General features: G+C 47.4%; 1 protein-coding gene across 3 annotated transcripts in view; it reads right to left on the reverse strand.

The window, feature by feature from the left end:
• washc5 (WASH complex subunit 5) overlaps positions 1-16,109 on the reverse strand; it is a 115,865-nt gene that overhangs the window by 87,253 nt on the left and 12,503 nt on the right. For all 3 annotated transcript variants that reach the window (XR_014620654.1, XM_084332578.1, XM_084332579.1), the window contains exon 7: positions 7,124-7,276. Coding sequence is in view for 2 of the 3 variants with exons in the window: in XM_084332578.1 (XP_084188704.1) it covers positions 7,124-7,276 (153 nt within the window). In the remaining variant the exon portion in view is untranslated. The remainder of the gene's footprint in view (positions 1-7,123; positions 7,277-16,109) is intronic.

Here is a 16,109-nt window from a genome sequence, read left to right on the forward strand (position 1 = left end):
ACCTGAGGACAGAGGACAGGTAGATACTGATCACCTGAGGACAGAGGACAGGTAGATACTGATGACATGTAGATACTGATGACCTGAGGACAGAGGACAGGTAGATACTGATGACCTGAGGACATGTAGATACTGATGACCTGAGGTAGATACTAGGGCTGACCCCTATTAGTCGAATAATCGATCGAAAGGAGCCGTAGTCGACTGCCAACCTCTTAGTCGAATGCAAAAAAATAAAAAATGATACTTAAAAAAATGTATTTAAAAAAAAATTTATCATTCTTTCCAAAAGAAAAGAGGCCTAGAAGCGTGGCTAACGCTAATGGCACGCATACCAGAGGCTAACTGCCTATGAAAACAGGCACAGAGGCACTGAAAGAGGATTTCACCCATCTAATGAACACACTAGACTAGACAAAGATGTATCCATCAGTGGACCAATTGCATGCTTTCGCAGAGAACAATAAGCCTTCTGTCGACTCCTTCAGACATTAACACAATGGCGCCCAAGGACGTATATATCCGTGTTTCAATTCCAACGGTTGTGGACAGAGGCACGGATAAATCCGTGGCAAGTTGTTATTGCTTTTATTCCATTTTAATAACCTATTCAAGGTCGCCCAGCGGCACTGCAGATCTACCCTACTCTATGAATTCGAGAATGTGCAATACCGGCCAGATCCTCTTAGGGGCGCTATCGCGATAATGCAGTGTTCCCTGTGGCCGAACGGTGGACTATTTTTTTTTACTTTTTTTTTTAGTTTCCAGTAGCAGGACTCTGGATGTGTAGCCTGTACCTTGGATTACGTTTTGCATCGCAGATTTCACCATGCAATAAGGGGATTTATCATCAGCCAATGGACATATCGATCTACCAGATGGCAATCGATAACGGGGAAATGCTCGGGGGGGATCAGCCCGGACCACGGTAAGATCTTTTTCACGTAAAGTACAGCCCAATCGGGCATTATTATGATACTCAACCAGGCGTTCAGCCTATGAGGCTAACGCGGTTATTGGTAATCGTCTCGATAATCAGAAACGACGTCCCCCGCCCCCCCCCCCCTTTCATGCATACATGCTTTGGGATCGTGCCGATCATATGCAGTTGGAGTTATTTCTGTAGCATCTGTAAAATGGAAATGCCATTGGATATAACGTTAGCAGCTATTAGCCCTATATCTAGCCTTCCAGAAAATATACTAGACCAAATCCTGTATAACGCTTATATTCACGGCGCTATAAAATGAGAACCTATTGATGAAAAAAAAAATTCTTTAAGCCATTTTGAAGGGACAGTTTATGGACTCAATTGACAATGAGAATGGATAGATACTGATAGCAATACTATAAAGTATAGATTTAGCTCTACAAACAGCCCCACGTTTGTTTACATTCCCCGGTCCTCTTGAGATTAATTAGACTCATCCCAGTGGCTGTGAAAGTGTTAACACTATGCCGTCCGAGAACGAGTACATACGTGGACCAGAGCCACGAGTATATACGTGACGAGTTGTTATTGTTTTATTCCATATTTATAACGCTTCTTAGGTACCCGATCCACTACCAGCATCTTTTCACATGTTTGATTTTCGAAACATGCAGTACCGGCCACACCCGCTTAGGGGCGCCATCGCTCCACTGCAGTATTATTATGTGATTTAAAAAAAAATGCAAACTACAGTTCTGTGGGCGGATCATAGTTCCTTGATCCCAGCCGAACATCCTCCATCTTGGATCAGTTTGGCAAGCGTTTTTTTCAGCGTGGAATAATGGGATTTATGATTAGCCAATGTGCATATCGATCTATCAGAATCCGATGACTGGTGAGGAAATGCTGCCGGCGATCACATGGCCTGACGGTAGGATAATATTACCCCAAATTACAGCTGGATTGGACATTGTTTTATAACGTAACGTGATCGGTCAATGAAAATGCTATATTGAACGCACACTGTATTGGTAATCAATAATAGTAATCGGCGTTCCCCGCCGCCTCCATTTCATCCATAGATGCTCTGTAATAGTCCGGATGCTCCGCAGTTAGTTTTATTTCATTCGTATATATACAGCAGAAATGGCGTTTGATATAACGGCGCCAACGTTTTGCCTATTATCTAGCTCCCGGGAAAAAAGACGAGACGAAAAGTGCGATAAACCTTATATTCACAACGCTATAAAATGACAACCAACTGATGGATTTTTATTTTCTTTAAGCCATTATGAAGGCACGGTTTATGCACTCAAGTGACAATGAGAATGGACAGATAGCAATACTATAAATTATATATAAAGCTCTTAGAAAGTACATCGGTTTGTTTACTATCTGCTGTCCTCTGAGGCCTAAATCGCCGCGCCGGTCGTCATAGTGTTAAGCACCCCCCACAGCCCAAATGGAATGATACAAAAATATATATATATATACTTTTTTTTCTTCTTTTTTTTTTAAATAATTTTTATAGTCGACTAATAGTCGACTATCGGCTCATTTTGGTGACTACAAGTCGACTATACAAATCCTTAGTCGGGACGCGTGTACCACTTCCGCAACGGATTTGATTTCCGGGGTTGGCCCGATTGGCCACTAAGCCCACGTGACCCTACGCTGGCCCGCCCCCCCTTACCCCGCTTACGCCTGAGAGTCACACACCAGCTAGCGGCAGCCAGAGAGCCTTGCTACTACTAGCCGAGTGATGAATGAAGCTCTATCTGTTTCACCTAACAGCACTATTGCTCCGTGATCATAGCCATCCATCTCTAAAGCTAACCACTATTTGTAAAAGCCACAACCACGTTACCATATGTAATAATGTAAATCATTGTGTCGTTGTACATATTGTGTACACCGTTAGAAGCTAACGCAGCTTATCATTGTGTCGTTGTACATATTGTGTACACCGTTAGAAGCTAACGCAGCTTAGCCTGGTAGCCAGCATGAATGCCCGATGTAGAAGGCATAGACGCAGGTCGCTTGTTGGCCGGCATTAGTGCCCGATTTGGGGTGGTTCTCTCCTCTTTGTGTGCCTTTGTCCTTGCGGGTGTTCTGCCGGGGGAGCTTGTGGACGCGACAGTAGTGGTGGTTGTAGGGTGTTTGAGCTTGTAGCGCTAGTTAGCTCATAGCTACCCAGCTTGTTAGCCAGCATGAATACCCGATTTAAAATGGTTCTCTCCTCCTTGTATACCCTTGTCCTCACAAGTATTCTGCCAGGGAACTTATGGACATGACAATAGTATTTATAAGGTGTTTGATCATTGTGTCGTTGTACATAAATATTGTGTATACACCGTTGCGTTAGAAGCTAACGATAGCTGCAAGCTAACTAGCGCTACAAGCTCAAACACCCTACAACCACCACTATTGTCGCGTCCACAAGCTCCGCCGGCAGAACACCCGCAAGGACAAAGGCACACAAAGAGGAGAGAACCACCCCAAATCGGGCACTCATGCCGGCCAACAAGCGACCTGCGTCTATGCCTTCTACATCGGGCATTCATCCTGGCTACCAGGCTAAGCTGCGTTAGCTTCTAACGGTGTACACAATATGTACAACGACACAATGATTTACATTATTACATATGGTAACGTGGTTGTGGCTTTTACAAATAGTGGTTAGCTTTAGAGATGGATGGCTATGATCACGGAGCAATAGTGCTGTTAGGTGAAACAGATAGAGCTTCATTCATCACTCGGCTAGTAGTAGCAAGGCTCTCTGGCTGCCGCTAGCTGGTGTGTGACTCTCAGGCGTAAGCGGGGTAAGGGGGGCGGGCTAGCGTAGGGTCACGTGGGCTTAGTAGCCAATCAGGCCAACCCCGGAAATCAAATCTGTTGCGGAAGTGGTACACGCAGTCGGGACAGCTCTAGTAGATACTGATGACCTGAGGACAGAGGACAGGTAGATATACTGATGACCTGAGGACAGAGGTCAGTACCAAGACATCCTAAGGGCTCTTGAAGTGAGTCAGTACCAATACATCCTAAGCAGGGGAGGAAACTAACTTTTTGGCTTACCAGCCAACTGGCGAGTAGGTGATTTTTTTTACCAGCCAAACTGATTTTTTTTACCAGCCAAAAATAAATCGCTAATTGTGATAATTACTTCTTTGTATGTCTTCGTCTAAATTGATTTTCAATCATAGTAATAATAATCACACCGTGTCTCTACTCTTTAAAATATTTATTAGCATAAAACATTAATAAGTGTCTCTACTCTCCACAATATTAGCATACAACATGTATTAATCACACTGTCTCTACTCTTCAAAATATTAGGATATCACATATTAACATGAAAGAGGGAACTATTCTGGACTGGGTTGGGCTGAACTGGACCGTGAAAGATGCTGGGCTGGACTGGGTTGGGCTGAACTAGGCAGTGAAAGATGCTGGGCTGGACTGGGTTGGGCTGAACTGGGCTGTGAAAGATGCTGGGTTGGGCTGAACTAGGCAGTGAAAGATGCTGGGCTGGACTGGGTTGGGCTGAACTGGGCTGTGAAAGATGCTGGGTTGGGCTGAACTAGGCAGTGAAAGATGCTGGGTTGGGCTGAACTAGGCAGTGAAAGATGCTGGGCTGGGTTGGGCTGAACTAGGCAGTGAAAGATGCTGGGTTGGGCTGAACTAGGCAGTGAAAGATGCTGGGCTGGGTTGGGCTGAACTAGGCAGTGAAAGATGCTGGGCTGGACTGGGTTGGGCTGAACTGGGCTGTGAAAGATGCTGGGTTGGGCTGAACTAGGCAGTGAAAGATGCTGGGTTGGGCTGAACTAGGCAGTGAAAGATGCTGGGCTGGGTTGGGCTGAACTAGGCAGTGAAAGATGCTGGGTTGGGCTGAACTAGGCAGTGAAAGATGCTGGGCTGGGTTGGGCTGAACTAGGCAGTGAAAGATGCTGGGCTGGGTTGGGCTGAACTAGGCAGTGAAAGATGCTGGGCTGGACTGGGCTGGTCTAGGTTGGGTTGGACTGGGTTGGGCTGGTCTAGGTTGGACTGGGTTGGGCTGGTCTAGGTTGGACTGGGTTGGGTTGGTCTAGGTTGGACTGGGTTGGGTTGGGCTGGGTTGGGACCGTTGGACTGGTTTGGGCTGGTCTAGGTTGGACTGGGCTGGGCAGTGAAAGAACCAAGCATTTCACTGTAATGTAATAGCTAAATAAAACAACTTGAACTTGACTTGTTACATTTGCACTCTGGTTGGATACCAAACGTATTCTGGTTGTACTGTACTTGTGCTGTATGATGACAATACATTGGAACCGAATCTCATGACAAGTTGACAACGCTAGGGGTTCAGCAGGTGTATTCTGAATGCCAAGTGTATGACAACATCACCGTTGTGAAGGGCATATGGGCGAGTGGTGATATGGGGGGAAACCCGGTAATAATAAAATGTCACTCGGCTGCATTTAAGCAAAGCCGCTCAGTATAGTCCACTATGTTGAATGCGCGTTATGGTAGCTTGATGCTAGGTAGCTAGCCGGCTAATGCTGGTTAGCCTCACGTCCACTTGTCATTCTCATCCGACTCGAAGGAGAACGTCGCATGCTGTTGTTCGTCCCCATGTCAGACCGCACTGATATCCGAAAGCGACGACTCTACATGCAATTATTTTCATCCACAATGTGTTTTTGTCTAAGTGTGTCTACGTTGTCAAGCCGGTGACAGGAGTTTGTAGGTCTGCGCGCAGTGGTCTGTCCACTTCCCCTAGATGCGCGACATCTTCTAGAAAACGAGTGTTCATTGGAGGAGCTTAGAGCGCATCTGTAGTACAACGATGATGTTCATTGGTTATGGTCGGATTATTATGATGCGCAAATGGGAGGAATCAAGGGGGGAGTCAGATTTCGGCTTGTGCCAGTGAGCGAATCAGCAGATTGCAGAATGATTTTTTTGTTTTGTTTTGTAATTACTAGTACTCGCCAGACTGGCGAGTGCTCTTCATGAATCACTCGCCAAACGTAAAAAATACTCGCATTTGGCGAGTAAAGTGGCCTAATTTCCTCCCCTGATCCTAAGGGCTCTTGAAGTGGGTCGGAACTGTGGAATATAATGCCCTCATGTAAAGACATTCCCCTCCCCTGTGTCCCCTTACCTGTGTGCCCCTCCCTCACCCAATTGACCTATCAAATGGGACCACATCCCCCCCCCCCCTTTTAACTATATAGGGCTCCTCCCGACCACAATCGGTCTCTTTACCTGGGTCATTTCAGCTGATCACCTGGGGAGAGCCCCTCAGCCATTCTCTCTATGTACTATGTATATTTCTATCTGTTTGGTTAACTGAACCTCGGTTGACTGAGAACATTCTTCTTCTTGAAGTGGGTCGGTACCAAGACACCCTAAGGGCTCTTGAAGTGGGTCGGTACCTACCAATACATCCTAAGGGCTCTTGAAGTGGGTCGGTACCAATACATCCCTAAGGGCTCTTGAAGTGGGTCGGTACCAATACATCCTAAGGGCTCTTGAAGTGGGTCGGTACCAATACATCCCTAAGGGCTCTTGAAGTGGGTCGGTACCAAGACACCCTAAGGGCTCTTGAAGTGGGTCGGTACCTACCAATACATCCTAAGGGCTCTTGAAGTGGGTCGGTACCAATACATCCCTAAGGGCTCTTGAAGTGGGTCGGTACCAATACATCCCTAAGGGCTCTTGAAGTGGGTCGGTACCAATACATCCTAAGGGCTCTTGAAGTGGGTCGGTACCAATACATCCCTAAGGGCTCTTGAAGTGGGTCGGTACCAAGACACCCTAAGGGCTCTTGAAGTGGGTCGGTACCTACCAATACATCCTAAGGGCTCTTGAAGTGGGTCGGTACCAATACATCCCTAAGGGCTCTTGAAGTGGGTCGGTACCAATACATCCCTAAGGGCACTTTTTTTTTTAACTTTATTTTTTAGCGTTTATCGCTTTTCTGGTCAAGCATGACCGACAGAAACAGGTTGAAATGGGATGTAGAGCAGGGGAAGACATTCTGAGAAATGACGGCGGGTCCGGGAATCGAACTCGTGTCCCCCAGATCCGTGACGAGCACGGTTTTCCCCGACGCAGAAATAGCGCCGAGATATGCGGTGAGCTACGGGAGCTCCCCTTCCCTAAGGGCTCTTGAAGTGGGTCGGTACCAAGACATCCCTAACTTACCCAGTTGTCAGGGAAGTACTTGTCCACTATCTCCCTCATCTTGGCCTGCTGGGTGTGCAGGATGGAGGGGGTGAAGTACAGGCACACGTACAGCATGGCTGCCTGGTTAGCCAGAGCGGTGCTACGGTGCTCTGGCAGAGGGTAGGCAGAGACCTGGGAGACACAGAGAGAGGTCAATATAGATGGTAGAGAGACACAGAGAGAGGTCAATATAGAGGGTAGAGAGACACAGAGAGACAGAGAGAGAGGTCAATATAGAGGGTAGAGAGACACAGAGAGAGAGACACAGAGAGAGAGAGAGAGAGAGGTCAATATAGAGAGGAGAGACACAGAGAGGTCAATATAGAGGGTAGAGACACAGAGAGAGGTCAATATAGAGGGTAGAGCCACAGAGAGGTCAATATAGAGGGTAGAGACACAGAGAGGTCAATATAGAGGGTAGAGACACATAGAGGTCAATATAGAGGGTAGAGACACAGAGAGGTCAAGATAGAGGGTAGAGAGACACAGAGAGGTCAATATAGAGTAAGAGACACAGAGAGAGGTCAATATAGAGGGTAGAGACACAGAGAGGTCAATATAGAGGGTAGAGACACAGAGAGAGGTCAATATAGAGGGTAGAGACACAGAGAGAGGTCAATATAGAGGGTAGAGAGACACAGAGAGGTCAATATAGAGGGTAGAGACACAGAGAGAGGTCAATATAGAGGGAGAGACACAGAGAGAGGTCAATATAGAGGGTAGAGAGACACAGATAGGTCAATATAGAGGGTAGAGACACAGAGAGAGGTCAATATAGAAGGTAGAGAGACACAGAGAGAGGTCAATATAGAGGGTAGAGAGACACAGAGATAGGTCAACATAGAAGGTAGAGAGACAGAGAGAGGTCAATATAGAGGTTAGAGAGACAGAGAGAGGTCAATATAGAAAGTAGAGAGACCGAGGGAGGTCAATATAGAGGGTAGAGAGACACAGAGATAGGTCAACATAGAAGGTAGAGAGACACAGAAAGGTCAATATAGAGGGTAGAGACACAGAGAGGAGGTCAATATAGAGGGTAGAGACACAGAGAGGAGGTCAATATAGAGGGTAGAGAGACACACAGAGAGAGGTCAATATAGAGGGTAGAGACACAGAGAGACACAGAGAGGAGGTCAATATAGAGGGTAGAGACACAGAGAGACACAGAGAGGAGGTCAATATAGAGGGTAGAGAGACACAGAGAGAGGTCAATATAGAGGGTAGAGAGACACAGAGAGAGGTCAATATAGAGGGTAGAGACACAGAGAGAGGTCAATATAGAGCAGGGGTCGGGAACCTATGGCTTGCGAGCCATATATGGCTCTTCTGGTGACAGCATATGGCTCCCAGAAATTTTTGAGTAAAAAAAAAAAAAAAAAAAATGTTTTTTTTTTTTTTTTTTTTTTTAATACTTGTGATATTTCTTAATAATACGGTGTCATTTTAAAGTAAACAGAAATTAGTTTTGAAGATACAGCTAATAGTATCTGTAGCTGAAGATATAGCGAGCAGAGCTGGCGAGGGAACACAAGTGGACAGAAATAAAAAATCTTCAACCTAAAGACCAGCTGATTCTTAAAACTTGGAACGAGCTTCCTGTGACATACCACACAATGCAGCGTGAGTATTGCAGTATTGACCATGTTTGGCTCTACATATGCATGTGGGCAGTCATTCTCGCATATGAGGAACATTAAGACCAACCTACGCTCACGTTTAACTGATGGAAGCCTCAACGCCTGCATGAAGCTCAATCTCACCACGTGTGAACCAGATTACAAGGCCATCAGCAAAACCATGCAGCACCAGAAGTCGCATTAAAAGTAAGACATATTTAATTTATTATATGTTAAAAATACTATATATGGCTCTCAATGAAATATATTTAGAAATATTTGGCTTTTATGGCTCTCCCAGTCAAAAAGGTTCCTGACCCCTGATATAGAGGGTAGAGAGACACAGAGAGAGGTCAATATAGAGAGTAGAGAGACACAGAGACCCAAGGAGAGAGGTCAATATAGAGGGTAGAGAGACACCTGGGGGACAGAGAGAGAGGTCAATATAGAGCAGTGTTTCTCAACTGGTGGGTCGTGGGGCCATTTTGAGTGGGTCGCGGATGTGTGTGTAAAAATAATATATATATATATAATAGATTTCTAATTTCTTTTTTTGCACTACCTATCTTTGTGAAAGTGGCTTCTCAGCTCTGGTCCAGCTGAAGACAAAGCAGAGGAACAGATTGGACATTGAGCATGACCTCAGAGTTGCTTTGTCTACCATCACCCCAGACTTTGAGACTCTTGTCAGGAGCAAACAACATCCCCAGTTATCCCATTAGTTCCCTGGGATGTTAACCCTTTGATCGCCGGGGTTAAATTCATAATTTACCATCCCTCGCCAGCCATATTTAACATGAAGAAGTTCCCCTTCTTTGCAGGGCTATAACTTTTTAAATTGTATTGCTAAATTGACATTACCATGGCCCATTCAAAGTCCTATATCTATTGTTCAGGGTATAGCAACGTTATACTTTTTCATTCACATATTCATACTAAAATACGGTCTAAAGTATAAGTATGTTTTTATCGTTTTCTGCAGCTTTCTCCAGAACGTGATTTATAGCCCCAAATGCATTATATTGATGATTGTATACAGTTTGATAGCAATCGGCACGAGATAAAAAATGTCAAATGGACGTACCGTACTTCTAGAATGATCTACGTATGATCTGATGATGACCGGATGGGCGGGGGGTCGTTTATAATTCCGTGGGCAACTTTATATCATTCATCTAGTGTGGGTGATATGATCATTGGAGCAGTTAGTATAGAAGACATTACAAAATAACGCTGAAACTCACCGTAGCTTCCTCGCGCCGTTGGGAGATGAGCGTGGAACAGAATTTTTTCTATTATGGGATATAGAAATACCCGATCCATTTCCAGGTTGTATAATAGTATATACGTCCAAATCATGTTGTTTATCGAGTTATTGGCAACGGATCGATATCCATTGTGTCGAACTTATTATTATTATTTTTTTTTTCATTGGGTTTTTAGCCCTAGTTGCACTTTTGTTGCAACCCCAGTTATCCCATTAGTTCCCCCAAACTTAGGTCTGTTATGTTAAGCTAAGAAATCTGCTAAGAAGCATATTATTTATTATAATTTTATTTCATTGGGTTTTTAGCCCTAGTTGCACTTTTTTGTGTTTATTTCATGTTTTTAACAGTGCATGAAAGATTGTGTATTACTGAGAAAAAAAAATATTTGAAATAAATCATAGTGGTTAAAAAAACTTGGGTCGCAACTTAATGACTAAGGAAAATGTTGGGTCCCGAGGCTAGACCAGTTGAGAACGTTAGGTTATGACTATAACCAAGTTCTGTTAGTTAGGGGCGATGCTTGGCATCGCTACTGCACTATCTCGCGTACGTGCACGCGTACTGAATAAACCACAAATGTACCTCTAATACCAGTATTAGTCTGACCACACCCCTCATCAGCTTACCTTCATAAGCAGGTGTGTGGTCACCTGCTCTCCTCCTTCCCAAGCTTTCACCACAAGGTGAGGACAAGGGCTGCAGCGGCGTCCGATGCCAAGCATCGCCCCTAACTAACAGAACTTGGTTATAGTCATAACCTAACGTTCTGTATCGTTAGTGGCTTAGCTTGGCATCGCTACTGCACAAGGGAGGCCAAGCGGAGCCACTTGGCTGACAAATACACCCCGCTGACAGCCCCCCAAAACCATCAGAACAGGGAGGGCCGAGCCCCCCCGACCCCCCCTAATGGAGGGTAGCCCCCCTATTAGGGACGTCACGGGAGGGCGACGGACCCGACCGTGCGAAGAGGCACTCAAGCAACTCAACGCACAGGGTGAGCAGACCGTGGCTTGACCCCACGACTACACACACGCACAACCCGCATGCCACCCGGGAACGAACGGAGGAACAACCTCGTTACTGCCCCCAGAATCACGGGGTCAAGGGCAAACCCAACCCCGTGGCAAGGCCGTAGCAGCGGAGCACGAAGGAAGACCCAGACCCACCAAAAGGACTGGACTCCCTGGAATGGGGGCCCGGAGAAGTCCATGATGCCAGCATCAAGACCCCACCAGGTGGGCACGTAGTGCCCCGCCCCCCACATCGCCAGCGTATTCGGACAAAGGCCCCTCAGTTACTGCACCTGGTATTCCCAGGCGGAACCAACCAGGCCAGAACCTGCCCAGCTTCCGAGATCGGACGAGACCGGGCGTGTTCAGGTCGGTATGGCCGTAAGCCGAGCGGGCCCCGTCCCCCCAATAGTACACCGCCTGGCACACTGACCCTGCAGAATAGGCAGTCAGCATGGCCGTAAGCACACAAAAAAGGTTAACCAACGGAAGCAGGCAGCGCACCGGGGAAAAACCAGGCAACAGGCTGTTAACCCTAGCCTGGAGACTGCGGACGAGACAGGCGCCAGAGGGGACAGCTGAACACAGCCGCCCCGGCGGAAGGAGCGTAAGCTGGCGGTGTTGCATGACCAAGCCTCCATTTAACAACCCCCACCCAGAGGGGTCGAGGCAGAGAAGGCTGACACGATTGGCAGACGTCATGAACGTGCAGGGGCACCCTCAAACGGTGAACCCGGGAGTTGACACTGCTCCAACACACCAGGGAATCAACCACCTCGGTGTTACCCAATGCGGTGGTTGTTCCTATAACCCCTCAAGAAAAAACTCCAAAACACACCTGCGGGTATACACCGGCTATACCGCAGTACAAGTGTTTCAGTTTCCAAAAAGGGTTAACCCAGGCCTACGGGTCGCAAACATCACTTCGGACCGGGCCTGGCGGTACGGGAAGCACAGGGTCACCAGAGGAGGTCAAAAAACCACCCCCACAGGCCCCTCTTCGCCATGCGTGAGAGAGGAGCGAAAAATAATGGAGAACCAGCCCCTAAGCACACCGTACCTGGTATTCCCCGGCGGTCTCCCAACCAAGTACTAACCAGGACCAACCTGTGTAGCGGCCGAGATCCGACGAGATCGAGCGCGTACAGAATGGCATGGCTGTAAGCCATGACGACAGTGCTGAGTAAAAACATACCCAACCAGGGTCTCCATAGCGCTTAACCCTGTGACACCCAGACCGACCTGGCATTTTTCCCCCTGAAAAAAGCCCAAGTCCCTCAGGGTACCAGAACAGCAGATCTGCATCCCCGGCGGACAACGGGTTCAACTGATCTGGACCAGCGTGACCAGAACCAGTCCCGTGCCCTAACCACGCCGACATGCCTACTCCAGGAGAAGGGCAGATATGCGTGTTGATCTTAACATGAAAAGAAGGCGCCACCCAGACGTCGGGACGAACCGCGCCTGGTGGCCCACCCCAAGGGCGTGAGACCCCACTACATATGTTCAGATCCATCCCGTCATCATCCCCCAGACATGAACGAGAATCCGTCGACAACCCACCCAGGTCATGGGATGTGGTCGCCGGAAGAGGAAAAACCCCCATCTCAGTTGCTTTATAAAAACGCTGTTTCAACCACAAGCAACTAAGGCGTGCCAGTCAATCGCCTGTTTACAGCGAGCTAGCACTATACGTGCGTCGGGACACACCCCCATCAATGAACAGGCTATTTAGACCTGTCATTGAATCCCCAAGGCGCCCAGGGGAACGACAAGAGGGGTGTGACACTCCCTAACTCCAACACTTCTGGAATAGAAAGAAGGAAGCATCAACAGTATGTATCCCAGTCTACACAGCCGGGGTAAAAAATGTTCACATTTTTACATCCCACCACCCTCCCATAGGAAAGAGACGGGGATCCCCAGAGAGACTTCCCACGCGAGCTGTACAGATTGAAAAGAATATATTGCACCTTGAGCCATGTAAAAAACTGGTTTTAGGGCCTCCGGGGAAGAGGCACCGAACCCATACACACTCAATAAACGAATTGAATCGAATATATATACAATAGAAAAGGACCCTTCTAGAGGGTCCACTCACTTTGACAATCTGAGGAGGAAGGCTCTGTACTCTGATGGAGGCTTCCTCACATGGAAGAAGGAGTCCGAACTCACAGAAGGCCTGAGTAGGCGCTTGGTGAGGAGGAGCCCTGACCACCCCCCCTGAAAACAGATCCATCACATGGACCTGAACAGCACACGGAAGTCCTACCAACAGAGACGCGCACGGTGACGTACTCTATGGCGGGGGAATTCCTGCGGTGCACACGCCCAATATACCAGGCCGTGGGACCAGGAACTCCCTCCCCCCCCCCCCCCCCCCCCCCCCCCCCCCCGTAACGTGCCGAACCGCCACGTGACGGGAACCTTGAAGGACAGGGGGTGTACCCCTGACCGACAGAACAATGGGGAGAGGAAAGGTTACCAGTTCACCCCTTTACGACCCCACACCCATGATACGACGTAACGACAAAAAGAGAATATGACACAGTCATAGTCAGCTCTATGAAGCGTTTCACAGCTCCACACAGCGCACGAGCTAACCTGCTATCTGATTTTTACTAAGGAAAAACACAGAATAGAGAGGGCTCTAAGAACCCCGGTCCATCATACACATGTGCTTCTGTGGCCAGTACAACCCAGTTGTAGGTCACATGACACACACAACCCATCATCACCTACAAAAAATGGCAAAAACACTCAACAGAGGAACGCCGTTTTTTTCACAATGAGAGAATACATCATTCTTGATTAGTATCGACCACAGGCCTTGCTAAGCACACATGACAGCAACCAAACCAATTTCCCTTTAGGAAATAAGTTTCTCCAGCAGATTTAGCACAACCTCAGCAATCAAGCTGAGAGTTACATCGTATCCCTACCACACAAAAGACACAATTAATGCACAACATGTCTGATAGGAGGTGATAAAGTCCCCAGGGAACCGGGGGGGGAAACACAATCCTCCTATTTTACCCTCAATACGGCCAGTTAAAACAGGAAAACCTGTTAATGTGTGAACTCACTGTTCATTGTCATTACAGTCTGAGAAAGAACATTCTTTTACTCACTCGTCACCAAGCATAGCTTCATAGGTTAGTTGCCTTAGTAGTGAGTACACGGTACACATAAACACCATGATGTTTCTCACACAACAACCAGATCAATACATCACGACCTGCACGGAGAAGCTAACTGCCAGTGACAAAAACAGCTCACACACAACCCGCAACGTATCTCAAATGCATTGCAACAACACACGTTTTGGGAAAAAACACCGTTATTCACAATACATTTAGCAAGGTAAAACCAGAAGACGTGTTATGAGGTCTGGCCAACCCCGTACCTGCCCGGAACGCAGATCAGCGAAGTGCAGTCACAAGCCACCGTAGAACACAGCCGTCCCGTGTTGTTCGATCCGGGCAGCGTCGCCGCTCCACCAGTCGCTACAGTCCTCTTTGTTGACGCAATCCCCGTCTAGGCTCAGGCAGGGTCGACGAACATCCCCTGTCAAGGATGACGTCGTGGTCAAGAGTGTAAAACATGTTAAAAATCAAAGCACGTTCAACAGAATAGCATCAAGCTAACGGCTGCTCCAACCGTTCGGGTGCTATTGCTTCCGCTCGCGAGACGCCGATCTACGACGCACGCGATCAGGAGCGAGCTCCCGGCGGCGCGCGAGAAGCCAAGCTACCCCGCGCCAGGCCACCGACCGGGTAACCGTAAGCTATGAACATGTAAACAATGACATAACACTCACCCAGACAGGCCGCCGTTCTGAACCCTCCTCACTTTTTAAGAGAAAAGAGAAAACAAGACGTCAACACCGCTTCACAACGGTGACATTAACACGTCCGGCGGAATCAGCACAGTACCAACTGGCCTGTATAGCTGACTTTGAACATGAATCTGCCGCTATCGCACATTACATGCACATATCCCCTCGTGAAGGAATACTCTCATTTGGATATGAAAGATGGGGTCTTAACACGGTGACAGAGAGAATCCACTCGTCCAGAACACACCGGGATCACCAGTGTCAATGGTCGCGGCCCACTAGTTAAAACTATAATGGTCGCCAGACCAAGGCCTTCTGTCGCCTAGACGGCTAAACAAAGGACCCTAGCCTGGGGCCGGTTTCCATAAACTTTGTCAAGTAGCCCCCATAGCACTAACAGACAAGTGGAGCCCGCCAGCAAACACTACTCACCCAACCTGGAACGCACCGCTCCTCACAACAGCGGCATGTCCGACAGTTCAGCTGTGGCCTGACAGGTTTCACCCCAACAAACACAGCAAGGAACTGCAGTTGAGAAGCATGCAGCGGCGTGCTCCCAATACGAAAACCGGTGGAGGGTTTGTAGAATGATCATCATCTTCTAGACACTCCAGTACGAAGACAATATCGCCGTATTTTCTCGAAAATAGTGAGAGAGAAAATAAAGATATGATGTCAACGTATCCTTGTTTCCCAAGCTGTTCCTAATCCAATTTCTTCCATCATGGTGTCAAGTGTGGGGATCTACCGAGGCACCTCTTCCTTGTGGTGAAAGCGAGAAGGAGGAGAGCAGGTGACCACACACCTGCTTATGAAGGTAAGCTGATGAGGGGTGTGGTCAGACTAATACTGGTATTAGAGGTACATTTGTGGTTTATTCAGTACGCGTGCACGTACGCGAGATAGTGCAGTAGCGATGCCAAGCTAAGCCACTAACGATACAGAACCACTGGTCTAGAGGGTAGAGAGACACCTGGTACGAACGCACGCACTTGGTACGAAAGTGATGGTGACGTCTTGATTAGATGGAGCGCCGAGTGCCAAACGGATGCAGATAGGCTACATCCTTTATGATAAATGTTTTATTAGAATTTTTATGACTAGTCATATACTATAATAGTATAATATTAGTGTAGCCTAATCTGTATCTGCAACTGTGAAGAAAACCCCCATTGGTTTAAAACAGAATGAATAGACGCATAAAAAATAAATAAATAATAAAAAATAGTTTAA

This window comes from Notolepis coatsorum (genome assembly GCF_963971535.1).
Source record: "Notolepis coatsorum genome assembly, chromosome: 17".
Classification (NCBI taxonomy): domain Eukaryota; kingdom Metazoa; phylum Chordata; class Actinopteri; order Aulopiformes; family Paralepididae; genus Notolepis; species Notolepis coatsorum.